At 40.9% G+C, this 25,189-nt stretch overlaps 4 protein-coding genes across 8 annotated transcripts in view; 3 read left to right on the top strand and 1 right to left on the bottom strand.

Moving 5' to 3' along the window:
- Nucleotides 1-1,411: 1,411 nt before the first annotated feature.
- LOC103149113 (F-box only protein 41) lies at nucleotides 1,412-15,422 on the top strand. The gene is made up of 17 exons (XM_007568132.2): nucleotides 1,412-1,641; nucleotides 3,957-4,128; nucleotides 4,733-5,224; nucleotides 5,583-5,662; nucleotides 6,914-6,986; nucleotides 8,545-8,760; nucleotides 9,162-9,226; nucleotides 9,331-9,477; nucleotides 10,675-10,835; nucleotides 10,928-11,151; nucleotides 11,637-11,752; nucleotides 11,988-12,140; nucleotides 12,218-12,313; nucleotides 12,839-12,957; nucleotides 13,125-13,283; nucleotides 13,365-13,480; nucleotides 14,242-15,422. The coding sequence occupies exons 2-17, from the start codon at nucleotides 3,979-3,981 to the stop codon at nucleotides 14,302-14,304; spliced, it is 2,430 nt and encodes an 809-aa protein (XP_007568194.2). The 5' UTR covers nucleotides 1,412-1,641; nucleotides 3,957-3,978; the 3' UTR covers nucleotides 14,305-15,422.
- Nucleotides 15,423-15,713: 291 nt separating this feature from the next.
- Nucleotides 15,714-19,876, top strand: gltpd2a (glycolipid transfer protein domain containing 2a). Its single transcript, XM_007568099.2, has 6 exons — nucleotides 15,714-16,263; nucleotides 16,773-16,837; nucleotides 16,956-17,140; nucleotides 17,621-17,756; nucleotides 17,835-18,031; nucleotides 18,842-19,876. The coding sequence occupies exons 1-6, from the start codon at nucleotides 16,170-16,172 to the stop codon at nucleotides 19,068-19,070; spliced, it is 906 nt and encodes a 301-aa protein (XP_007568161.1). The 5' UTR covers nucleotides 15,714-16,169; the 3' UTR covers nucleotides 19,071-19,876.
- A 1,480-nt stretch (nucleotides 19,877-21,356) lies between these two features.
- Nucleotides 21,357-22,681, bottom strand: LOC103149112 (Fc receptor-like protein 5). Its single transcript, XM_007568131.2, is given in 5 exon segments — nucleotides 21,357-21,667; nucleotides 21,741-21,861; nucleotides 21,863-22,023; nucleotides 22,136-22,171; nucleotides 22,563-22,681. Coding segments are annotated over 5 exon segments (645 nt in total). The 5' UTR covers nucleotides 22,594-22,681; the 3' UTR covers nucleotides 21,357-21,371.
- Nucleotides 22,682-24,375: 1,694 nt separating this feature from the next.
- The window catches only part of LOC103149111 (zinc finger protein 852-like), a 41,883-nt gene continuing 41,069 nt past the window's right edge, over nucleotides 24,376-25,189 (top strand). For 2 of the 5 annotated variants that reach the window (XM_007568077.2, XM_007568076.2), the window contains exon 1: nucleotides 24,376-24,701. In XM_007568077.2, the coding sequence (XP_007568139.1) occupies nucleotides 24,473-24,701 (229 nt within the window). In that variant the 5' untranslated portion in view covers nucleotides 24,376-24,472. The remainder of the gene's footprint in view (nucleotides 24,702-25,189) is intronic. The other 3 variants (XM_016679676.1, XM_016679674.1, XM_016679675.1) reach the window with 2 other exon arrangements.

Raw genomic sequence — 25,189 nt, 5'->3', positions numbered from 1 at the left:
ATGTTAGTCCCTTATTTTGAGTGGAAGGAAATACATTTTCCCAACTGAAGGAACGCTAACTGTAAATAAAAACCTGAAACAGTTTGATCTTCATATGAAAACCAGAGCTGCTGATGTTTTTATAATAATTTTAAAGGCTGTACCATCTAGATAAAGATGGAGACGTAAATCAGAAACTTTCTGACTCCTATAAGACCCAATACAGCGCCCTGAGGGACGCCATCTAAAACTCTACAGTACAGATCTACATTCAAAAATGTCAAACTCCTGCTCTTTCTGAAGCTCCGCCTCCAGGAAGTCGTTTGCTAACGGCTGCTGGCTAGTCTGAAGGAGCTGAAAGTAGGAGGAGCTGCGTCTTGAAGGCGGAGCTACATCCAACCAAGACACTGTGTACAGCTGAAGGGTTGCCATGGAGATTGAAGGATTTTTTAAACATGCATGAAGGAATCAAATCAGATCTCCAGGTTTGTTTTTTATACCATGATGTACGTAAAGCTCAAGTTGATTTTATATGATACTGCTCTTTAAAATTTAGTCAAAACCAACTCTTTTGAGAAAAAGCAATGAACTTATTTGATAATCATACTGTGTATAATTTTAACATGTCGGCGCTCAGAGCCCATTTGTGTAAACAGAAAATGTGTCGTGACTCCCATCATGACCAGGCAGGTTATGAATAAACTTATTTAATGAGAACCGGCTGTTCAAGCCTCTTCACAGACGACACAGAAGCTGTCCTCTTCATCACAGGATGAACTCAGCTGCTGTTCATCTTCAGCTGACATGGTTTACTTCCTGCTGCTGCAGAGCAGCACAGCGCCAAGTGGATTTTTACATGTTCTGAGATTTTTTTATGTTTTGAGGCACTTCTTCAGATAGACTTGATTTATTTTGGTTAATTTCAGTTAGTTTTTATGGATAACAGAGGAGTGAAGACATAGCAAAGTATGGCAGATAAAAATGGAAAACCCTGGAAAAAGTTGTGAGTTTTGACACATTCAATGCACAAGACTCCACTCCTGAAGAAACAATCTAATGAAGTTTGATTAAACTGAAAAAATTATTTTTTTGGATGTGATTCTACAGCCAATTTTCTGAAACAGAATGGTTCTTCACTGGCTTCAGAGAAAGAAAGTAAAACTTCAAGAAAGACAGACAGTCGGCTGACTCTTATCCAGCTGGAAATATCTGGAAAGAGATTTTATTATTATTAAAACAATAATTAAAAAGCAATAATAAAAACAAATGGACATAATTATTATTATTATTATTATTATTATTATTATTATTATTATTATTATTATTATTATTAAAACAACAACAACATTAACACTAATAATAAAAACAGGGAAAAACACTAAAAACGCTGAAACAAGCCTGATTTATCAGCAGTGACACGTCACGCGGCTCCTACGTCATCAGGAGCACGCGGCGGCTGCTCGCTGTGACGGTGCGCGCGGGGCGGTGGTGCATCCGGTTCTGTTTTGATCCATCCTGCAGCTCCGAGAGCCGCTGCCGGTACCGGACGGTCCGAAAAACCCAGACGACCAAGAGCAGGAAACCATGGCAACGGGTTCGGTTGAAAAGGAGGCGAGGAGAGAGTGACGCAGCGACGGACCAGCAGCTGATCAATAATCAGAGGTATCGATTGCTGTTAACTTGGGGGATCAGTTCCCAACTTTAATGTCCCTGAGGGGGAGAAAGTTTCTCTGAATTAGCCTCACATCCCAGTCAATCAGTTATCAATCAATCGATCAATCAGCTGAAGATTTTCATTCAAACTTTGAGTCATTTCAGCTTCAATCTAATTAAATTAACTGTAGGTCATTGAGATCAATATTTCAATAAGATGTTATGTTGTAAATAAAAATATAATTATCAGGCAAACTGTCATCTGATCAGCATGCAGTGACATTTAACTGAGTAATCTGTTAAATGTGTCATTTTTCTGATATCCTGGAAACATTTTAAATTATTTTGAGAAAAATGTGAGTCATGAAGCCCCTGCAGTTTTATGGGCATCATTTATAAAATAACAGTGAAAAATTAACAATAACTTGGATTATTATCTTATTGCTATAAAAGAGTCACATTTTCACCATGTTATTAGTTTATTTAAATTCACATTTATTGCAAATTGTGAATTTTTTTTTCACAATTCAAAAATAAATATTTAGTATCAAAGTAAATATTTAACTCTAAACATTTAGTTAGCAAGTCAAATACTTAGCATCAAACTTGATATTTGGTTAGAAAGCTGAATATTTAGCTTCAAACTAAATATTTTGCTAAATTTATAGGATCAGCCTAAATATTTAGCTTTGAACTAGATATAAATTTAAAGCTAAACATTTTCCAAAATACAGAAAATATTGTATTTACTGTACAAATACAATATTTATACTAAATATTGCTCTACCTTGCTTGCTCTATAGTTGCTATTTAGTTTGTAACGTTGACATTTATAAGACAATGAATCACTAAGTTGGTGAAAATGTCACGTTGAAAAATTAATACGCATTTTGTCATTTTGTCCTTATGACAGACTAAATAACCCCAAATATTGTTGTTAATTTTTGACTGAGCAACAAATGGACCCGGATCAGATCACTGGGAAATGTGACCATTATCCAACTCGATAGCATCCACTGAACCGGACAGAACCGGACAGAATCCGGGTCAACCGTATAATATTGAATGGAAGTGGATTCCATTCATTATGACATTATGAATTTATTTAACATAACATAAATTCATAACATAAATTCAACAAATGTTACCTGCAGGCTCTTTAGAAGGTAAAAATGTGCCGTTTATATTTAATTTATTCAAATCATTGCATTAACAAACAACTGAACATGACAAGACCATTCGAGCAATAATAAACCCAGAAATAAAAATGAAGAAACACAAAATAAAAGTCAAACATCTGTTGATCAGGACAGAAATAGAATCACAGAGTTACCCATAAACTTTTATAGTTACTAAAAATAGACTAGAATTTTAATCTAGACCTGAAAATATAGAAAAATTTACATAAAATGTAGGAAATATTGGCCACAAAAATCAAACTGTTTTTTTATGAATGTAAGAATGAAAAAAAGAAAGAATTATCAAAAAATATTTCTGCGTTTTAATTTTTTTTTTAGTATATCTTGCCTATAATTTCAACTATTTTGTCCCAAGTGTGTGAAACAGCAGGGTGGATCTAGCCCCGCCTTCGAGAAGGAGCTCCTCCCCCAATCAGCTCCTTCAGACTAGCCAGCAGCAATTAGCAAACACCTGGTGGAGCTGCTGAGCTCATTATAGGAGCTGCTTGTCAGTGAAACACTGCTAAAAGCGTTTAAAGGGTTAATCGAGGAGCCATGTTGGGATGACTTCCTGAAGGCGGAGCTTCAGACAGAGCAGGAGTTTTTAAAGAGACAGAGGCATTAAATTATGAAGCCAAATTTCTTTTAAGTAATATATAGTATATTTATAAGAACTGAAGGTAGCAAATTGCTATAAAATGTCTCTATGTGCCTGGAAAACACATAAAAACATAATTTCTGGAACAGCTGTAGTAATTATAGGAAATAAAAGCATTAAACTCATTTTGTAGAGCATATTTAAACTGTTTGGTTTTTTCTAATGTAAGGAAACCTTAAAATTACCCAAAGTGTGTGGAAATGCTGAGTGATGGTGAATAAAAGTGAATCTGTGGTTAGCGGAGCCGTCAGCTGGAGGGATGTGGCGGCTCAGCCTCCACGCCCAGACGCTCCTTTATTCCTGCTCATCCATGCATGCTGACGCTGCTCTCCTGCGCGGCCATCAGCGTGGAAGATGCCGCTCCGCCGCGCCCTGATCCCGGCAGGAGCCCGCTCCCACTCGGGCCTCAGAACCAGCATCCTCTCTGATCCGTCAATAATCAATAACAGCAGCTCGGAGTGCCTGACCCAGTTTTCCTCCGGCTCCAGGTGCCGCTGCTCCTCGGTGATCATGTCTTCCTCTTCCTCCTCCTCCTCTTCCTCGCCGCTGCCCTACTTCTGCCCCCGCTGCGGCGACCGGAGCCGCTTCCCGTCTGTGGCTGAGCTCCGGGCTCACCTGGTCAGCAGACACACCTACGAGACCCTGCTGGTCCTGTCGCAGGTCAGTCCGCCCTGCTGCTTTAATGCTAAAGGGGAAAATTCAACTTAAACTGAAAAATCTGGGTTGTTCTGCACTGGAAAACAAAACAAGTGGAACTTACTATTATAAAATGTAGGTGAAGTCACTGCTTCTGAACTTAAAACTGTCACAACAAATCAACTAATAGTGTGATAAATTCACATTAGTTCTATATGTTGCATTTGCATGATTTATAATTTTTCTCTCTTTAAGTACATTTCCAACTGAAAGCTTAAAAAACAGCCAGTAAATTAGCGTTAAACACTATTAGCAGAAGTATGTCGTGTTGCAATAAGCACATTTTTATATTTTCTCTCTACCAAAAACTGGATTATATTTCTTGGATGGCTGCTCTTTACTTTTACTGGAGTAAAAATAATTTGTGTTACTGAGCACTCTGACCGTCTGGTGTTATTTTTATGCTTTCCTGCATGTTTTCAGCATATTTTGATATTTTTTATGTTATGTTTACAGACAGACTGTTTTAAGAGATTTAGTCTGTTTGGAAGGATCAGATTCCACATTTGTAGAACATTTTGATATATTTTTACTGTTTGGCTCGTTTAAACTCGTGGTTCTGGTCCAGGCCCGGGTCAGGCGTTCTGGACCTGCTCTCCTGCCTCTTCCTGGACCAGCAGCGGCCCAGAGCGAAGCGTCTCCTCCGAACATGGAGGCGCAGGGTTTCCCCCTGCCGCTGGCCTGCCTGGACCTCGCCTCCTCGTCGGCCTCCGTCCAGCTGCTCCAGGGAATCTTCGGCCCACCGGACCGGGCCCGGCCCGGGCAGGAGCCCTGCACCGCTCTGGCCCGGCCCGGCTCTCTGGTCCCAGGGGCTTCGGGTGTCCTGGACTTCAGGCTGACGGTGGACATCGGCCTGGAGGAGCGGCTGGGACTGGGCCTGGACCGGAAAATCGCCCGGACGTTTGCAGAGGTGGAGGAGAAGGTGAACCGGCGCGTCGGGCGGCTGAGGGCGGAGCTGCAGAGGAGGGAGGCGGAGCTGGAGCGGAAGAGGAGGGAGAGGGAGCGACTGCGGAGGGAGAAGAAGGAGGTGGAGGAGAGGGCGGCCTACCTGTCCAGACAGGTGGGTGGAGCTGCTCGGTACCTTGAAAACACCTGATCAGTCGATTCGTCTCATCAGTTGTTCAATTTTGACAAAATATTTTTTTTGTTTATATTTTGTTCTCTACTGTCCTCATTTTATATTGTTCATGTAATGCTTTTTGTTTTGAATAAAGTTATTGGTGAAAACGTGAAGACAGGAAACAAAACTGCAGTGTTTTCAAAGTTAGCAAAAGCGCTAAGGCGGTAAGCTAAAAGTTAGCTCTGCTGTTAGCGGATTAGTTGCTATTGACATCATTCAGGCAGTAAGTTAATTACATAATTGTTTGTTTTTTTTAAACAGATTTTGTTCCTGATATGTTTCTGTTTTCTCCTGGCAGGTGTCGGCCGCCATGGAGATGATGGAGCGCCTGAAGACGAACCTGGCAGAGAAAGAGACAGAGCTGAGTGAGCGACACCAGTCAGTATCCTTCAGGGCTTTTCTTTTGCTGGGGTTATGGTTTGTTTGATTTTGCCAAATCTTTTCTACCTCATCAAAGAGTCTCACAAACTGCTGATGCCTCACTCTGCAGCTTTTCCTGAAAACAGGCAGAGTGTAAACAGCTAAAAATACCCAGCCTGAGGCTTCGGTTTGAACGCCTCACTGTGTAAATGTGGGCAGATTCGTTTAATCCAGCAGCTTGAATATGCATCATGTGGTTATAAACAATGAGACCCCAAAGCGGTTAATGAAGGTCAGGTTATTTTCTGGACTAAAGAGCAGTAAATAGCAGCGTGGCTGTCAGATGGAGGACACGCCATGTTTGGTTTGCATCACTCTGACACGCTTTGCTGCGCCGCTTCCTGTGATGATGGATGCAGGATGACAGCGAGGCACAGCGGCCCTCAGGCTGCGTCTGAGGTCAAACCAGTGGCTCCAGTTTCCTCCCAGTGGCTTCAGTTTCCTCCCAGTGGGGCCTGTTACCTCCCAGTGGCTCCAGTTTCCTCCCAGTAGCTCCAGTTTCCTCCCAGTGGGGCCTGTTACCTCCCAGTGGCTCCAGTTACCTCCGATTGGCTCCAGTTCCCTCCCAGTGGCTCCAGCTTCCTCCCAGTGGCTCCAGTTCCCTCCCAGTGGCTCCAGCTTCCTCCCAGTGGCTCCAGTTTCCTCCCAGTGGCTCCAGTTTCCTGCACTGGTTTAATTACTGTCAGCTTCACTCATCACTGACTCTTCAAATGTTGCTCTATTTGTTACTCAGAGTTTGGTATTAAATAGTTACAGTTACTTTGGTATCTTTTTGAAAAAATCACTTTTATTAGTATTTTTACTACACGGTACTTGAGTAATTTTATTATGAAATATTTCTACTCTTACTTGAGTAAAATTTATGGATTTTTTACCCACTGAATAAAAACAAACCACACAGAAAGGCAGATCCTGTTAAAGTTTCTGAAGTTTTTTATTGGAAGAAACTGATTTAGAAAAAAATATTTTGCCTGGTTTTGTTATTTTTTGTTAAATATTTGAATTATTGTCATTTTGGTTCTTAAAATACCAACTTTATAACTTAACTTTATATTTTGGTCCTTCTGGTTATGTAATTTTTAAATATTAAATGATTGATAATCTGATCAGTTACTGTTTTACTCTTAATTGAGTACAAAGTTTATGTTGTCATTTTTACGTTTTCCTGAATGTTTTCAGTTTTTTGACATTTTTGACGTCGTTTTTCAGGGAGATGGCGGACATCGAGCTTTTTCTGAGGCAGACGGCAGAAAAAGAAGCCGAGGCCAAATCCAGACTGCAGGTGACGACTGGGAGAGTTTAACACTGAGATTAGATTAGATTAGATTAGGTTAGATTAGATTAAATTAGATGAGATGAGATTAGATTAGATTAGATTAGAATAGACTAGATTAGACTAGACTAGATTAGATTAGATTAGATTAGATCAGATTAGATCAGGTTAGATTAGATTAAATTAGATTAGGTTAGATTAGATTAAATTAGATTAGAATAGATTAGACTAGATTAGATTAGATGAGATTAGATTAGAATAGATTAGGTTAGATTAGATTAAATTAGATTAGATTAGAATAGATTAGATTAGATCAGATTAGATCAGGTTAGATTAGATTAAATTAGATTAAATTAGATTAGAATAGATTAGACTAGATTAGATTAGATTAGATGAGATTAGATTAGAATAGATTAGATTAGATCAGATTAAATTAGATTAGATTAAATTAGATTAGATTAGATGTGCTAAAATGGGTCTTTTCCTCACCAACATTCACATTCGTCTCTTTATGACGTTCCAACCTTACAGGTCAGATGACTGAAGAATCTGCTGTTCCTGTTTTGTAGTTATTAAAGCCGCAGCTAATGATTATTTTAGTAATCGTTTAATCGGACGATAAAATTGACCCACTCTGCAGATTTCTCAGTTAACCACTGAAGCTTATTTTGTATAATTTTAAAATTACATAAATATTCGATAAGTACTTGTTAAAGTTTAATAATATGGAACATCTTTTCACAAACTCCAGTGTTTCATGGTTGTTTCTGTAATATTTTACAATCAAAATCACTGGTTTTTGGTGCTCATTTTGCGATATCTGTATGACAGTAAATTTGACTCTGCTTGCCGTATTAATCACAGACTTTAACTTGCAGCAGTGTAGGGAAGTAGGAAATATCGCCACCTGCAGGTGGGAGCCAGCATCACTTAAACAATGTTTTTACCGTTTTCAAAGGAAACGTTTTTACCAAACTCATGAAATATGTGAGGTTCTGTTGATTTTGAGTGGATGAAAAACTGGAGGAATTGATTGATGTAATTTGGCAGCGTAAAGAAGCTGCTTTGATTTTATTGATAAAATAAAATTGAAACATATTAAAGGTTTTATTCATGTGTCCCTCTGGAGCCTATGGGCCACATATAAAGATATGGCGGGCCATATTTGGCCCCCGGACCTCGAGTTTCATGTGATGTAGATGTTATCTTCAGCTGTGATACTTAGACGGTTTCCACCGAGCGTTTTAATGTATTTTAAAACATATTTTTAATTTCAAATAAGCAATTATCGGTTGTTTTTAGAGGATTTTAGTCGTTCTCAGGCGCTTCTGGTCCCAAATCCCAGCGAATACTGGGTGACGAATGTATTACATTTTTTTACAGTGTTGTTTTTAGTTTGTTTAAAAATAACTGGAAGGATCCTGTAGGGTTTGGTTTTGTACCTTTGAGGTTAAATAATTTCAGATAAAAACAGATGAAGTGCTTTAAAGCCCTGAAAGTGTCAGAAATCCCCTTCGATCTGAAGTGTCTGGCGTCAGGTTGAAGGAGTCGTCTGTTCCTGCCGCAGGTGTTCATCGAGACGCTGCTGGAGCGAGCTGACCGAGCAGAAAGGCAGCTGCTGCTGCTCAGCAGCAACCACTTCGCTCACACCAGGTTCGAATACGGCGAGCCGTGCTCACCCTCTGAGGTTTACTCACCTGAACCCGGACGGGCCGGACGCAGCCTGGACGGCAGCACCGATGACATCATCACCAGCAAGATGCAGGAAAGCCTCGGCAACAGGGTGGGAGACGCCAACAGCTCTGGTTTTACTGGGGCTGCGCAGAAAATACACTGAAAAACACCAAATCATCTTTAGTGCAAACATCTTAATAAACCTGAAATCACTTTTCAGCAAGATGTGAGAGTTTTAATAAATCAGTAATTCCTTAATATTGATTTAAAAGTTTTTGTTCCATTGGCAGATAATTAACTTATAAGAAGAAACTATTTGATAAGTGAAATAATCTGCCAGTTTTCCATCAATATTAAGGAATTATAAACCTAAAATAATCTCCTATATGTTACTGAAAAGTTATTTCTAGGTTAGTTTTGTCTTATTTAAGGTGGACGAAGACATTTTCACTAGAAACTAGAAATATTTATAATAAGTTGTGACTTTTATGTCTAATCTTTCTGTTTCAGAGGAGCTACAGCGTCTCCAGTTCCTACAGACTGGGAGAGCCGACGCACAGCCTCCATCACTACAGGTAGCTCAATAAACTCCCATCCAAAACTCACAGATTCAGGCGTTACGTATTGTTCTCACAGGATTTCAGCTTTTTTCTTGAAATGGTGAGTTTGTGCTTTTCAGTGGTCTGAGTGATCAGATGCGGACCTTGTCTCTGGGCTCGGGGGGCTGGGACTGTGAGGGAGGACTGGTCCACTTCCACCCGTCTCACTGCGCCGCACACTGGACTCCGCCGGACAGGGACGGGTTCAGGCGGAGGGAGAGAGTCTGGTACGAGGAAAACCTTCAAAATGTCTCCCTGAGGCGAAGCAGCGCAAGAAAAACAGAAGAAACTGAAAAAGTGAAGAATTTATTATTGATTAAGGATCATGATGATCAATTCCCCAAAGGATTCAGACTCCAAACGTTTCCAGAGGCTATTGTTGTTGAGGCCTTTGTGTAAACGTTCAGCCTTTTAACGTGTTTGATGTTTTAAACCAAAATATACATTAGCTCCATTTCTTCAGAAGAACAGCAGATAATTTCATCTGAATGCACCAAGATGGAAATCAACCATTTCTGAAAAAGATGTTAATATAAATCAAGTGGTAGTGAGCTAGCGCAGCTAATATCATGTTTAGCGCTTTAGCCTTCTTGCTAATTTTGATAAAATTTAACGCACTACTCAATTATTCCAGATAAATTATAAAGCGTCGATTTACTTTCCTGTTTTCTAAACTTTCAGTTTTTCAGTTTTGGTTACTGACTGCTAACAATTCCTCAGGCAGCTACACATTCATATTCATGCTCTTATTTTGAAGTGGGTAAGGACTGTTTATGCATGCAGTGATAAACTAGTGCTTTAGCATTAGCTTCTGCTACATGAAGTGTTGCTAGTGCTTTAGCATTAGCTTTTGCTACATGAAGTGTTGATAGTGCTTTAGCATTAGCTTCTGCTACATGAAGTGTTGCTAGTGATTTAGCATTAGCTTCTTCTACATTAAGTGTTGCTAGTGCTTTAGCATTAGCTTCTGCTATCTGCAGTGTTGTTGGTGCTTTAGCATTAGCTTCTGCTATCTGCAGTGTTGTTAGTGCTTTAGCATTAGTTTCTGCTACATGAAGTGTTGCTAGTGCTTTAGCATTAGCTTTCACTACATGAAGTGATGACATGGCTACAGTCGTGGTTAATGTTTTAGGATTAGCACTCCAAACCTTTTAGCTAGCTGCTCACCAGTAGATTTGAGGCCAAATCGAAATGGCTGATCTTTTTTCTCATTTTTAACCAATCATGTTGGATCATTAATGGTAAAACGTGCAACCACCCTTAAAAACTTAATCACCCCTGTTAAAAGCCAGGTTGATATCACTGCATAAAGGCATCAGTCAGGAGAAGAATGTAAAAAATGTCCAATGTTACAAAAATGTGGCATTTTAACAGGGGTGTGAACTTCAGAGAATCAGAATGTTTTTCTCCTTTTGTGTTTTCAGGGTCGGAGAGGAAGGATGGGGAAGAACCTGGAGCAAAAGAAACCTTCGTCACCACAGCACTGAGGAAGAGGAGGAGGAGGAGGAAGAAGAGGAGGAAGGCCTGTGGAGCAGCGCTGAGATGAGGCGCCTCATTCTGGCCAGGAAGTACACACCTGGATCAGGTAAAGACCCTCCTCCTCCCCCTACTGGCTGTTCCAGATGTTGTCTCCTCTTATCTGCTCTTCTTCCTCTTCCTGTTGCCTTCGTCACCCAGACACGCCCTCCTCCATTGGCTCCACCCCCTCCCGTTGTCATGCCAACAGGACGCCAGGCGCTGACACCCTGAAGATGAGGGCGGGGCTCTTCTGCGTCTTCCCGTATCTGGATGTTCGCTCGCTGCTGCTGGCGGCCGAGGTGTGCTGTGATTGGCGGTTTGTTGCTAGGCACCCAGCGGTCTGGACTCGCCTCCGACTGGAGAACGCTCGAGTGTCGGCCGAGGTACAGCGGCTTCACTGTGTCCTCTACACCTTTTTAAATTATTAATTCAGACTTGTTACTAGAGAATATTCTGATAATTTATCAAAGCAATATCAGTGTGTTGCAAAGAACTGGCTAGTTTGCAGTTAGATAATTATTTAGCTAACTTTAGCTAATTATTTAGCTAACTTTAGCTAATTATTTAGCTAGTTTTAGCTAATTATTTAGCTAGTTTTAGCTAATTATTTAGCTAACTTTAGCTAATTATTTAGATAGCTTTAGCTAATTATTTAGCTAGTTTTAGCTAATTATTTAGATAGCTTTAGCTAATTATTTAGCTAGCTTTAGCTAATTATTTAGCTAACTGCATTCAGGCTCTTTTCACTCCCAGATGATGTTTGAAATTCAGACGGTGACTGAATTTCAGAGTCTGAAGCACCTTTTGTGCTTTTAAATATATATTTTTCCTTTGCTGTCTGGATTAAACATTAGTTTTGTGTGTTTAGTTCTTGCAGACTCTTTCTCAGTGGTGTACTCAAACTCAGTCTGTCATCCTCAACAACCTGAAGCCACGAAGCCGCCGGCCCAACGAGACGCGAGAGGATTACCACAAAATCACTCGGTATCGCACATACACACACACACACACACACACACACACACACACACACACACACATGCACGCAGCGGCAGCTCAGAGGGATTAACACTCAGAGAAAGTTTAAACATATTCTTATCTCTTAGTGAACTGAGGGATGTGCACGTTGCCGTGGAAACGGTTTTAGTCCGTCTGTTTTCTGAGCTCAGACCATTTAAAGGTCTGCAGGTGTGCTGACCTGGAGCGGTGTGTGTCTCAGGGGCAGCATGGAGCCGGGCGTGGAGGCGCTGCTGCGGTCAGCAGGGGGCAGTCTGCTCCTCCTCTCCGTCTCCCAGTGTCCCCACATCCTCACCGACAGGATGCTGTGGATGGCCAGCTGCTACTGCAGGAACCTGCAGACGCTCACGTACAGGTGGGACTGAGGAGGCTCCTCCTGCTCCATGGCTCACCTGGCTGTCTGAGTGTTCACCTGAGTGTCTCTCCCTGCAGGAGCTCCTCAGACCCGGTCGGTCAGGAGGTCCTGTGGGCTCTGGGTGCCGGCTGCAGGAACATCAGCAGCCTGCAGGTCGCGCCGTCGCACCCCAGGTGAGTCAGTCAGCTCTCAGCTACTTCACAGGGAGTAGAAAGTAAATCTTAAATGTAAAAACATTTTTATTTTTGCTTAACCTTTTCAATAAAAGTAATTTATTAACTGTGGTGGGTTACACAGCTGCTAGTGCGCTAACAGAGGAGCTAAGTTTTAGGTCAGCACTTTTGCTAACGTTGAAAATGTTTAACACATTTAGCTTCTTCTATGTTAAATTTTTTCAGATATATTTTAGAGCGCTAATTAACATGACTATTTAGTTAAATCTGTCAATAAAGTTCAACATTTGTGTTGAAGTTTGGGTTAGCTTTCAAAGCTTCCACTAATTACTATGCTAATGTGATGCTTTAGCGTAGCTTTTATTAATTACTATGTTGGTATAGCGCTTTAGCGATAGCTTCTGCTAAATATCCTGCTGAAATAGCGCTTAGCGATAGTGGAACTGATTAGTGCTAACTTAGCACTGCTAACTAAAAAGCTAGCTTACTTTTATCTCATCTCATATTCGTGTTTTCTGGTTTTAGCCAACAGCCGACTCGTTTTGGAAACCGGTGCTTGCAGACGATTGGTCGATGTTGGCCACACCTCCGTTGTCTCAGTGTGGGCGGAGCTGGCTGTAACACTCAGGGATTGGTGGCTGTTGGTAAATAAAAAGACGATTTTCATGTTTCCTTAATAGATATTAGCGGTTTATTGTAAAATAAACCGCTAATAAAAAATTAACTTAAAGAAAAATATTTTAACATGACATTCTGAGCTTTGGTATAAAACAAAACAAACTGTTTTTGCCGTTTTCATATTTTCATGCAGTGCGCAGCTGCACTCACCTGCAGGTGCTGGAGTTGGAGTGCATTACCGACCTGAGCCTTCAGGTGGCGACAGAGCTCTGCAGAGCCGGACTGAAGAGTCTGCAGACGCTGATCCTGACGCACACGCCGGTCAGCGGCCAGGCCATCCTCCACTTCCACAGTGAGATCCGGTTTCTGCTGCTTCCTGTGCTCAGACCCAGCACTGTTTACGGAGGGATTAATGTTCTGTCCACCTGCGCAGGTGTGTGCAGCAACATCAGGTCCATCGTGGTGGCCGTCTCTGTGTCGGACTACTTTGAGGAGCCAGATACTCAGGAAGCAAAGCACCTGTTTGGAGAGATTCTCAGCACCCTGAAGGTCAGAGATAATACTGTTAAATGAGTCAACATATCACAGTTCGATTGGTTTCTGTTTGATTGTTTTGGTTTCTGCAGATGTTTTAGTTTGAAGCTCCTTCCACAGAAAAACATATCAAGCTGCAGCAATGCAAATGTTTAGTGGCGCTAACTTGTAGGTTAGCGCTTTGGCTAATTTTGAAAACCTCTAAAGTGCTAATTTACTTGTTTTTTGTAAAGTTTGAGTTAATAAAGTTAAACATTAGGTTTGAAGTTTTGTTCTTAAAAAGTATTAATAAACACTTTAGCTCTTTAGCTAACTTAGAAAACATTTAGCTTTCACAGAAAAAAGACGGTGATGATGTCAAACATTGTGGGTTTTTGTCTATTTGAGTAACTAAACCCCAAATCAGCTTCTTTTGGTAGATAAACTGTATAAATGAGTCCTTAGTGGTGCTACCTTTATGTTACTATAGAAATGTTGACATTTCTGTGTGAACTTGTGTAATAAGACATTTCTAAACCCAAACATGAGGCTGACAGCCAAACTGGACTAATAGAACCAAAAGGAAAATTCCTCTGCAGTACATTTATTTATTTTGCATTTATTTAGTTAATAATCAAGCAGATAAAATTATATTATGCTTTTATCTAAACAAACTAATTTTTTGTCGCCCAGGTCCATTAACTTGGACGTTTCCGGCCCTTTGGATGCCACTGATCTACAGGTTAACTGTGAGTGTCTGTTTCTGAGCCTCTCTCCGGTTCTGGTTGTTTTCCCAGGTTCTGCAGACCCGACCCGGCCTCTGTGACGCCCTTCAGGTCAAAGCTGAAGGATTCTCCTGACCTCAGCAGCCGTCACACGTTTCTACTTCCAGGATCCGACCCGACAGTCCTGACCTCCACGTCTGCGTCTGACGATGCAGAAAAGGGCAAATTTTTCTCAGCCAGATTTCATCAAAAACCAACTTCTTACTGTGTTTGATAAAAGAATATATTTATATTTCTTTCACTTATAATGTCATCTAAAACAATATTTGTTTGCTGAACATATTTTCATCAGGCTGGATGGAAACATGAACAGCGTCAACAGGTTAATTTCATGGCAGCTCATTCGTGTTTAATGACAGAAACTGATGGAAAATCGCAAGAAAATGTAACTTCTTTACCTTCCAAAGTATAAAATAATATAAATAAAAAGATCCACACCACAGACACAGTGGTACAAATAACTTACATCCAGCTTTAAGTAACTTAATTGCACAATTATAGTTTTTTACCAAAACTTCAGGACACAGAATCGAAAACAGTCGACGTTTTAAAAGTAACATTTTCTGAATCCAGGGTTTTATTTTAAACAGGATGAACTTTTTATTTGCTTTTTATGACTTTCCAAACATTTGATGATGAAATTCAGAGGATTTGTTTTAGGAGGTTTTGATCCTGAGGAAAGTTTCCAGCATCCTCCTTCCAGATGCATGATGGGTAAAATCCCAGAGGAGCGTAGCGTCGTAGTTATGGTAGTTATCAATCCACTGGATTTTCCCTTTTCTTCCACACTGAAGCCCTTTTAGCACATCTGAACTGAATTAGCTCAACAGCACCTGATTTATGCAAACCCTTTTTGTTTTTAACTCTATTTTTATATATTAACTCTGAAAGCACAACTTTCTCCTTTAGCATCCCTTATATTTATACTTTTACCTTATAAAACTGAAGGCCTGTGTAAACCTGAAAGCCATAAAATCCTCGTTAGTGATAGAAAATCCTTGTTTCCTGTAGGTTAATTGAAATGTTACCTCAATAAAGAAGCACAAAAACCTTTTGCACAAAAAGTGAGGCGTGTCGCGTTACGCACCAAAGACGGTGATGCATGAATCAATGAGTGTTGATGGAAAAACTAGTTTGACATTTGAAGATGATTTTATGTCAGATATTACATCAATAAATTTGTTTCTCATCAACTTTTTCTCCGTCTCTTTCTCTTGCTACATCTGAACAGGAAGGGGGCGCTATTTGCAAAAAGAAACCATTCATATTGGAATTATATATTATTTGCTTCTGCTAAATACTCCGTTAGCATTAGTGAAGTACTGTGTCTGATTAGGGTTTGTGCAGCTAATATTTCAGTTAGCTGTGTTTCAGTATATGTGTACACAGAAACAAGAGGAGATTCTGTTTTCATTTTTCTGTTTTCCTTTGAGTTTAAGGTAACAACGTTTCCATCAGCAGCTCCGGTTGCTTTGACGACATGCTGCTTATGTTCAAGGCGTTTTATTAGGTTTGTCCACAAGGGGGCGCCAGAGTCTCAGACGCAAACAAGTTTCTGTGCCCATTGAATCTTCATTAATCTGCCTGTTATAGAGTTAATAATGTTAAAAACTTTTAAAGTGTTGCAGTGAGTGATCAGGAGGAAAGAGTTATGCACAGAACAAAATGAGAAGCGTTTATTTTATCTGACAACCTGGAATTAAGGTAATAAAACCACATCCCTGCGTCTCCAAGTCAGTTTGTTTCTGATATTAAGAGTCTCAGTCCTTAATCTGCTCTGAAGTCCAGAACGAGAATCTCCCACATTCCCCACAGCGTGACTGCGTGTTTGCTTGAGATAAACCAGGTGAAGAGGACAAAGGTCAAGTTCAAAGGTCACTCAGAGGTGTGTGTTGGAGTCCAGGAAGCATGTGAAGCAGCGACGGCGGTTTGTTGAGTGGATGATGGTTTTCCTCAGGCGGACGCTGCTGCTTCGCTACCTGCTGCTGTCCACCGGGCTCGCTCTCCTCCTCTTCCTCACCTCCTTCTGGCTCCGTAAGTTTCCTTCGTCACGCCATGTTGGCTCCGCCTACTGCCAGCGGCATTTAAAGAGACACACCGGGTTGTAATCACCTGAACTCTGCTGCAGAAAGAAAACCCCGAGGTCTTACAGGGCCGGCCCAGGCCTTTTTGGGGCCCTAAGCAGAATTCCATTCGGACCACACATACCAACGTGTCAACATCAGATGCTTCATCATTCCTGAGCTGCTCTTTCTGTGTAGCATACCTGCTATCATTAGCATCATTTGAAATTAGCTTACATTACGCCTGCTACTGTGATTAATGATTTTCACCTTATTATTTGGGATATGAAATATTACTTTAGCAAAACATCGACAAAGCTTCTAATTGAAACACAGTAATTGCTTTTCTGTTTCTTTGTGAACATCAGAACAAAGATTAAGATGCAAAAATGTGCTTTTTTTAAATAAACTTTCAACTAAATTAATTGATTATCTGTTATTTCTGGTAACCAGTGATTAGATTTCTTTCTGCTTGTTCAGCTCAGGGTGAACAGAGAGACTGCGGCTCAGTGTGGCAGCCATGTTTGACGTATTACATCCAGACGGTACGACTAACATATTCACACATGGTGATGGGGAATGAAATACAATGAACTACACCAAAAACAAATGTAAAGAACATGATAAACGTTTTAGAGTAACTATTAGCTAACTTTTTTGTAGCCTCTAGCCCCGCCCATCCTGGATGAGAGGGCGGGGTCAGACGAAGCCCCGCCCCTTGTCAAAGAATGTCCTGGACAGACGTTTCAGGCCCGGAAGCTGCTGCAGTTTCTCCGGTCCAGCCTGGCTGAGGACGGCGAGGACGTCCTGCTGGAGCCGTACCTGCTCAGCTGGGACCAGCTGCTCAAGTAAACAAGCTTTATGTGTTTAAGGTCTGAAGACCAAAACCACAGACAAATTTATACAATGACAACTTCTGAAAAAACTTCTTGAACTTTCTAGAATCCTATAGTACCTTTCTGTCTGTGTACTTTCTGGAACGTGCCTGGTACTTTCTCAGAACTTCAAGATGCAGATTTTTGTTGTTTGTTTTAAACTTGTAAAAACTGAAACTATAAAACTGAAACCATAAATAAAAGGTTTTTTCCAAAGAATCACTTCCTGAAGCGTAAAGCGGACGGGAAGGTGTGTAATTTCAGAAGTGAACCTGTAGGGGGCGTTGTGTTATGTTGTGTCATTGACACGGTTGAATTTAGCTCCCATTAAGTACCATGTTATTCTAGCTCTTTAGCATTAGCTATAGTGTATGATTAGCACAATTAGCATTTAGCTAGCAGTGTCCACCAATGAACTTCAGTTAAACAAAAGCCTCTTTTTTTCATTCTCAGCTTCATGGAGTCTCTAGGAACGATGGTGAGTTTCTTTTCTCAGAAAGTGAGAGAAAAGACCGAACTGATCCGACAGCTCTCCCTGAAACGCAGCTCAGAGTCTCAGGCAGCCGGTTCCTCTGGATTAAGAACCGGGGTGAGGCCTGCCGTTCCCGTCTTCAACATGTCAGAACTTCCTTCCCAGACACGTTTACTGACATCACTTCCTGCACAGGCGTATCGATCTGTTCGATCCATGGTGGAGGCGGAGCTGCAGGCCGGAATGGTCAGCTTCTCCCGCCGGACGGACTCAGGCTGCCGGACGCTGCTGCGGCTGCATCGCTCGCTGCTCTGGCTGAAGCTGATGCTGGAGGGTTTGTCTGAGGGTCCAGACGCTGAGGGACGATTCAAAACGCCCGGAGAGCTCAGCAGGTAACGGGATCATCTTCTGAATACTTAAATGGTCATTTCTGCGAGACTGTTGTTTTTGTCGGTTATGCTTATGGACACCAAAGATGGCGCTGATACCCCTCCGACTAGATCAGTGACGTCACGCTCCGAAGCTCTATACGTTGTTCTCATGTGACGTCACACTTCCGTGAACTTTTGACATCACATAGGCAGTTGCTATGACGACAATAAACTAGCCACAAGCTTAGAATTAGCTCTCGTCTCGTTCCCATCTAACTTTTAAACAATATACATGATGTATGAGTACTGTACCCACCTCTGTGATATTTACTGTAGTATTTACAGGCCAAGTAGCAAAGTTAGCTTAGCTAACGTAGCTTTGCTAGCTAAGACGGACATGTAGCCTACTTGTTTGTTACTACATGTACTGACTCTGCCAGTCACAGAACCTTGTTACTCACCTGAAGAGTTTGTACATCCGTCACAAAGGTGTTTGAACTCTGATTGTTTGTAGCCATAGATTTTCAGGTGAAGCTCCTCTGTGGGGTTCGCACTCTTCCTGTTCACTAGTATCTTAGTTTGAGTTCGGAGGCGGCTTCTCCACATGTTTTCCATTCTCCGTCTCATATGGGTCGATCCCAACAGCAGCCATTTTGTTTATGTGTCTTTCTCTTGGTTAAGAGTTTCCACATATCTTTCTGTTGGTCTCGACGCCATGGGTCCGCTATGCATTGTGCATACACTTGCCCACTAAGATGGCGCAGATCACTTCCTGTTCAGGATTGTAGGAACTATGTAATTGTCTCATATTCACTTGTTTCCTTCGCCCAGAGACGCCTACAAGGTGGCGTTGGCCCCCCACCATCCCTGGATGCTCCGCCAGGCCGCAGAGATAGTCTTCCTCGCTCTTCCTGACAGAGAGTACTTCCTGCAGCTGGTGTGTGTGCAGAAACAGGAAGAGGCAACACCCGTGCTGCGCATCATCATCCACGCGCTCTCGGTGGTCCACACACGGACTCAACGCCTCCTGGCGAAGTACAACATGTTGGAGCTGCCCTGAACAGGAGACTTCCTGTCATTACCCAGACAGACAGGAAAACTCCAGCGAGTTCAAATCACAGAGACGGAACCGTCTGAGTAGGTGGATACTGCAAAAATATATCAGTTTTTATTAGAGGTTATTTATGCTAAAACATCACAAGACAGAAAATGGTGTCTCAGTCAATAATTGAGACCAACAGGAGGAAAACTCGACTCATACAGTAGAACAATAGAAGAAACAATAAACAATAGAAGAAACAATAAACAATAGAACAATAGAATAAACAATAAACAATAGAAGAAAGAATAAACAATAGAAGTTTCTGACACTTATCTAAACCTGTTAAGTTTCATCACAGCACTGAAGCAGCTCTGGTCACTGAGGATCATTTCTCTGATGATGGACTTGGATCAGTTCTGGTTCTAACTCAGCACTCCAGGGAAACAGAAAACAGATGTCTCAATGGTTTAATTTGTTCTTGCTAATGATAAATCTTCCTCACATACATGCAGTAATAAAAATCCTGGACCTGAACCGAGTGCCTGATGAGCTCAGGTCCAAAAACCAGGCTGCTAATCCCAAATTAGCTGCTTTACAGTCCCTGTTTTAAATTAAATCACCGTCGGTGTGCAAAGCTGGAACATTTCTCATTTATTCACAGGAATGAAAACCTATTTCTCAAATCAAAAAGGATTTGTTCACAACAGAATAAAATCAACGCAGCGTCACAGGGACGTCTCATTCTGTTGACTTTCTAACAGATGAGTTTCTGCATGTTGTAAAATGTGGTAACAGTGAAATAAAATACTTTCTCATATTACAGTCAAGTTATCTGAGCCTGTTTTCATCGATCCATCTGCTGTGAATGAGTCTTCCAGCTGAACGCTGGCAGAACCAGATTTAGTCCAGTTAGTGGTTCAGTTCTGGTTCTGCTAGCGTTCAGAACTCCATTTGAACACATATTTAAAAGTTTTAATTTGTTCTTGTTAAAGATAAATCTTTCTTCTATACATGCAATATTAGATAGAAATACTGGTGTTCAGCTGAGATTGATAATCCCATTTTCGCTGCCTTACAGTTCTGACATGAAAATAAATCACACATCAGAGCTGAACATTTATTTACAGGAAAGACAATCGTTGATCCCATATTGGCTTAGAACAGAGTTTCTCCTCAGTGGCCCAGTGTTTAGCTAGATCCGAGCCAAGCTCCTACAAGCTGTTGGCTGGGATTAGCTGTTAGCTGGGATTAGCTCTTAGCTGGGATTAGCTGTTAGCTGGTTTTAGCTGTTAGCTGGGATTAGCTGTTAGCTGGGATTAGCAAACCAGCCAATCCAGGAGCAAAGTTGACTTTCCTTGCCACTGGTTGGCTGAACCCTGACGGAGCGGCAATAAGGAGGACAGTAGAACCAGGACAGTTTCGCATTAATGCATGTAAAAAAATGTTTGAAAAGTTAAAATGAGATATAAGAGTTTTTAGTGAAAGGGAGCTCAAGTATTCGGATATTTTAATGACTTTATGGTGGTTCTGGTCCCAAACCCGGATCATTTAACATCAAAATATAAGTTAGTTTAAAAATAAATATCTGCTGCTGCCCCCAATGACTGGGCCCTGGGCTAGTGCCCATCTACACCTGTCCTAAAGTTTGGCCCAGTTTGTGGTTCTGAAGGTGAACAAATCCAGCAGAATCTGAACATTTCCTGTCATCATGCTGACTCCTGTCAGCTGCAGTTTGAGTCAAACAGAAACAAACAGACTGGATGAATTCAGGAAAACATCAATCAGATTATCATCAGTTTCACTGTAACAAAGTCAGAATATGGAAAAACAATTAAAACATGACGAGATGAACACATGACAGCAGCTCACAGCGCCACCTACAGGCAGAATGTGTAATTAAAGCTTATCAGTAGAAAATATCAGATCAAACTGGTTTTTGGCTGAATTTCAGGTCTGGTTCTGTTTGTGCAGCTAATATTGGACTGATTCTACATCAGAACATTCTGGTGGAAAATAAATTCAGTCTGAAGCTGTGAGACTCTAAAATGCTGCTGAAGCACTAAATAATCTGATCCATCAGATAAAGAACAAAAACAACTTTCAATCAAGACTAGACTGGATTTAAATGCAATATTTCAATGGTAGAATTTAAAGCTGAACTAGAAGAAGAGAAACAGAAACACTGAAGACAGAGAGACGCAGGAGGAGGTGAAGAGACTGGAGACCAGGAGGAGGGACGGATGGAGGGATGCAGGAGGAGAGGAGGATCCACATGGAGGAACGGTGGATGGGCTCTCTTAATAAATCAAAGGTAAAAATTTATTTCTTGTCTCCTGATGATGGTTGAAGCAAACAGAGAAGCTGCTGACCTTCCACAGAGATCCTGCTGGATGGAGACTCTCCCTGACCGCTGATGCTGCACTTATAGAGGCCTTCATCAGAGCTGGAGACATGGAGGAGGGTCATGTGACCTGATGGTCCATCACCAATGAAGGAGCCATCTTTATAGAAAGCAGCTGGGAGGTTGTGGGCTGGACTCTTTGCTCTGCAGCTCAGAGTGACGTCATCTCCCTCCATCACAGGGAGGACAGGACTCTGCAGGATCACTGATCCTCCTCAACACAGAGACAAACTACAGCATTTCATCCATTTCCACACAGCAACACTAACTCCACAGTCTGATCTTACCAGAGACAGAGAGCTGGATGCTGCTGCTGCTGCTGTTGGAGGATCCAGACATGGACTCACACCAGTACAGGCCAGAGTCATGTGGAAGCAGCACACTGATGTTACAGGTAGAACCAACCAACTGCTTCTCCCCATCCTTCACACTCAGTCCTGGTTCCTCTGCTTGTGTTTCTCCTCACAGTTCCTCCATCAGAGCTGTTTTCATCCTCACAGATCAGAGTCACTGATTCATATTCAAAGAACTGAGATCTGCTGGGACTCACAGTCAGACGAACTGGGAGGACTGGAAGAGATAAAGAACACACCTGTTATTCCAGCAGTTCGTCATTTCTTTTGAGAATTGATCCAGAAAAATTGTCAGACATTTTAAATATTTTAAATGAAACATTACCAACCTTGACCTGATGTCCAGAACAGCAGTGAGATCAGAACTGAAATTAAGTAAAATTTTTATTTTAATAAACCTTTCAGCATAAAGTATTAACCAACATCAGATTCTCTACATAAATGTGATTCATTTATAAAATTGACATCTAAAATATTTCTAAATTTTCTTGTGCTAATATTTCAATTGACAGATGTTTTTTTCTTGAATATTTCATTTTCTGTTCTTCATTTGTTTTTTCTCCATGACTACTCGTTTAAGGGTTTTTCTGCTGTCAGTCTGAGTTTGTAATGACATCATCACACTTTTATTGAATCATGATTAAATGAAATATAAATTAAACTGATTTTAATATTCTTAGTTTGACACAGAATCTACAGACCAACTTTTCTTCTTATTTTCCCTCATCTACAAACAGACATTATTTCTGTACTTACAGATCAGACGCTGAGCAGCTGCTTCCTTCATGGCTCTGACTGACTGAACCGTTTCACTAGAGGAGAGTTAGAGGAACCACCAGAGTCCGCCTCTTCCTTTATACGTGGGTTTAGCGAGTTTCAACAAAAGCAGGTCGATTATACTAAACAAACACTAAGTGATATGAAGCTCTAAAGGTTAAACATAGAGGGATATAATAGAACATTTTATATGTCTTTAGTGAATTATTTCTAGATGCCGTTTTTAAGTGCACAGGATAAATTAACACAATACATTAGAATAATAAATGTTTTTAATGAAACTTTAATGCATCCATGTCTAAACCTGCATGTCTTTACAGGGTTCATCTCCAGCAGCCATTAATAATTAGGTCAAACAAGATGGCCAGTCCAGTAAAGAAAACTTGCTGAATAATAATCCAGAATATGTTTAGAGCAGGAAGTTATCAAACCTCGGCTGGTTGTGCAGCAAATCTCCAGGGTCAAAACTACAGGAAAAAAAAATAAAATTAACGTTTAAAAGTTAATTTTCTTTACATAAATACAGTTTCAAAGCTCAGCTCTACCACATAAATCTTAAAATGAACTCATCATAAAACCCTCTGTACTTACAGAGCAGGAGGCTGGCAGATGTTTGCTTCATGGTTCTTCAGAGATCTGAGCATCTCAGTGGCTTCGGTGTCGGATTCGGAGCAGAACCCGCCCTCTTCCTGTAACACTGAGAAACTGGCTCCTTCACTGCAAAATAAACATCCTGTTTAAGATTTCTAAAGAACATAACTTAATTCTCATCATCTTGTTGTTTGTGCTAAGCTTATACAGTGGTGTGAACTTTTGAATAGAAAATGTTCGTCTGTTGAAGTCGAGTCGATGCTGAAGAGAGGATCTGGGACAGTAAAGAGTTAATGCTCACTGTTCAGGTCCAGACTGAAACAGACATGAATACACAAGAGAAAGTGTTTTGAACAATGAGTTGAAAAATAAAATATTCTCTGATGACATCATGTTTCCTGAGAATAACACTTCAGATTAATTAAGGAATATTGTTTACCATGGAAAAGTCTGGACCAAACGGCTCCACATGTAACTTATAATGTCATGATGTCTTTTCTGTTTAGTTTATGTACAACTAAACAAAATCGATCAAGTTATTTTAGGTTTGCAATATTTAAACTGTACAACATAACTTCACTTTTCATGTGCTGCAATAATTGATTCTTTTGAGGAAATTGGTTTGCAAAGATTTAAGTAAACAAAACCTGTTTGAAATTGAAAAAAGTTTTGCAACTGAAAAAGATATTAGACTGAAAAACTGTACAAAATTATTTTTCAGATTCAAGTTTGTGTTTTCAGTTTCAGATTATTTTTCTTCTTAAACTTTAATTCTTTGTTGCCATGGTTACACATCATAACTGTCTCAAAGTAAAAGATAAAAAAAGAACCACAGTAAATAATGGACTAAAAGCATCGATGAAAAAAGTGACAATTATGTCCAGAAAAAAAAGAAATCAGAACTAACAGAGTTAGAGAAAGTTCTACATACACTAAGAATAAACAAGTTATTTTATTTTAAGCTCAAGAATTTAAACCTTTGCATTGAGGTAACAATGTTTCTTATTCTTATTCCCCTGGTGAGCCCAGAACTGTTTATGGAACAATTCAGAATTATTGGTGACATTAAGTTCTGTTGTTCTGTTTTTTATGTATAAATACCCCTAAATAAAAGAAAAAAACGCGTTTTTTATGTATGGTGAGGTGAGGGATGGGGCCAGCAGGAGGCGCTACAGAGATCCGCTCCAATTAAATTCCGAAGAAGAAGACGGAGAGTCTTCCGTTTCCAGGGACAACAGGAAGTAGGCGTATAGGGAGCAACGTGGGGAAGATTTGGATCCAAACAGGGAGAACCCGGGATGTTTTACTGCAGCAGCAGCGGTTCCGATCCACTCAGCATGTCTAAAAGCGACTTCCTGAGAGGAATCATCACCGAGAAGCTGAGCGCCGCCGCCCAGGAGATCCTAGCGGCGGTGGAGCGGACCGTAGCCGGGTACGAGGAGGAGGCGTCGGGCTTCAGACGGGAGATCGACCGCCAGAGGAGGCAGCTGGAGCTGCTGCAGCCGCAGGTCAAGCTGCACAGAGGAGGTCAGTGGTGGACAGGAGATAAATATTAAATACTGACATTGTTCAAACTTAGAGGTGTTGAGTTAAAAAAAAAAGACTTTTTATTAAATATTCAGACTTAATTTTTCTGTTCACACAAAACTTCCCATTAACGTCCTGCGCTATCACGCTTAATTAAAATGTTGCATCATAGGAAGTCTGGGATTTCTCCCATTTTCTCGGATTGTCTCTGGTAGAATTTCATCCTAGCCAATCAGCGAACAGAAGGAGAAGTTGTGATCTATAACATAATTGTGGAAATAGTCTGCCTGTAGCTTTAGCAATGGCAGCAGAAGAAGTGAATGAAGCCCGTAAGTCCTTGTTGGTCAGGCCTCCAAATACTGAATTAAGCTCTTTTTTCAGTGGAAGATGGTTGTTTACAGCAAAGGCAACTTCCGGTAAGCTTCATAGCAGGTGACTGGGAATTACATACCTCATAGGCAGACGTATAAACAAGGCCACTTCTCCAG

The sequence above is a fragment of the Poecilia formosa genome, unplaced genomic scaffold, assembly GCF_000485575.1.
Source record: "Poecilia formosa unplaced genomic scaffold, Poecilia_formosa-5.1.2 Scaffold217, whole genome shotgun sequence".
NCBI lineage: Eukaryota > Metazoa > Chordata > Actinopteri > Cyprinodontiformes > Poeciliidae > Poecilia > Poecilia formosa.
Note: the sequence above shows the minus strand (reverse complement) of the source record. Positions and strands in the feature narration are given on the sequence as shown.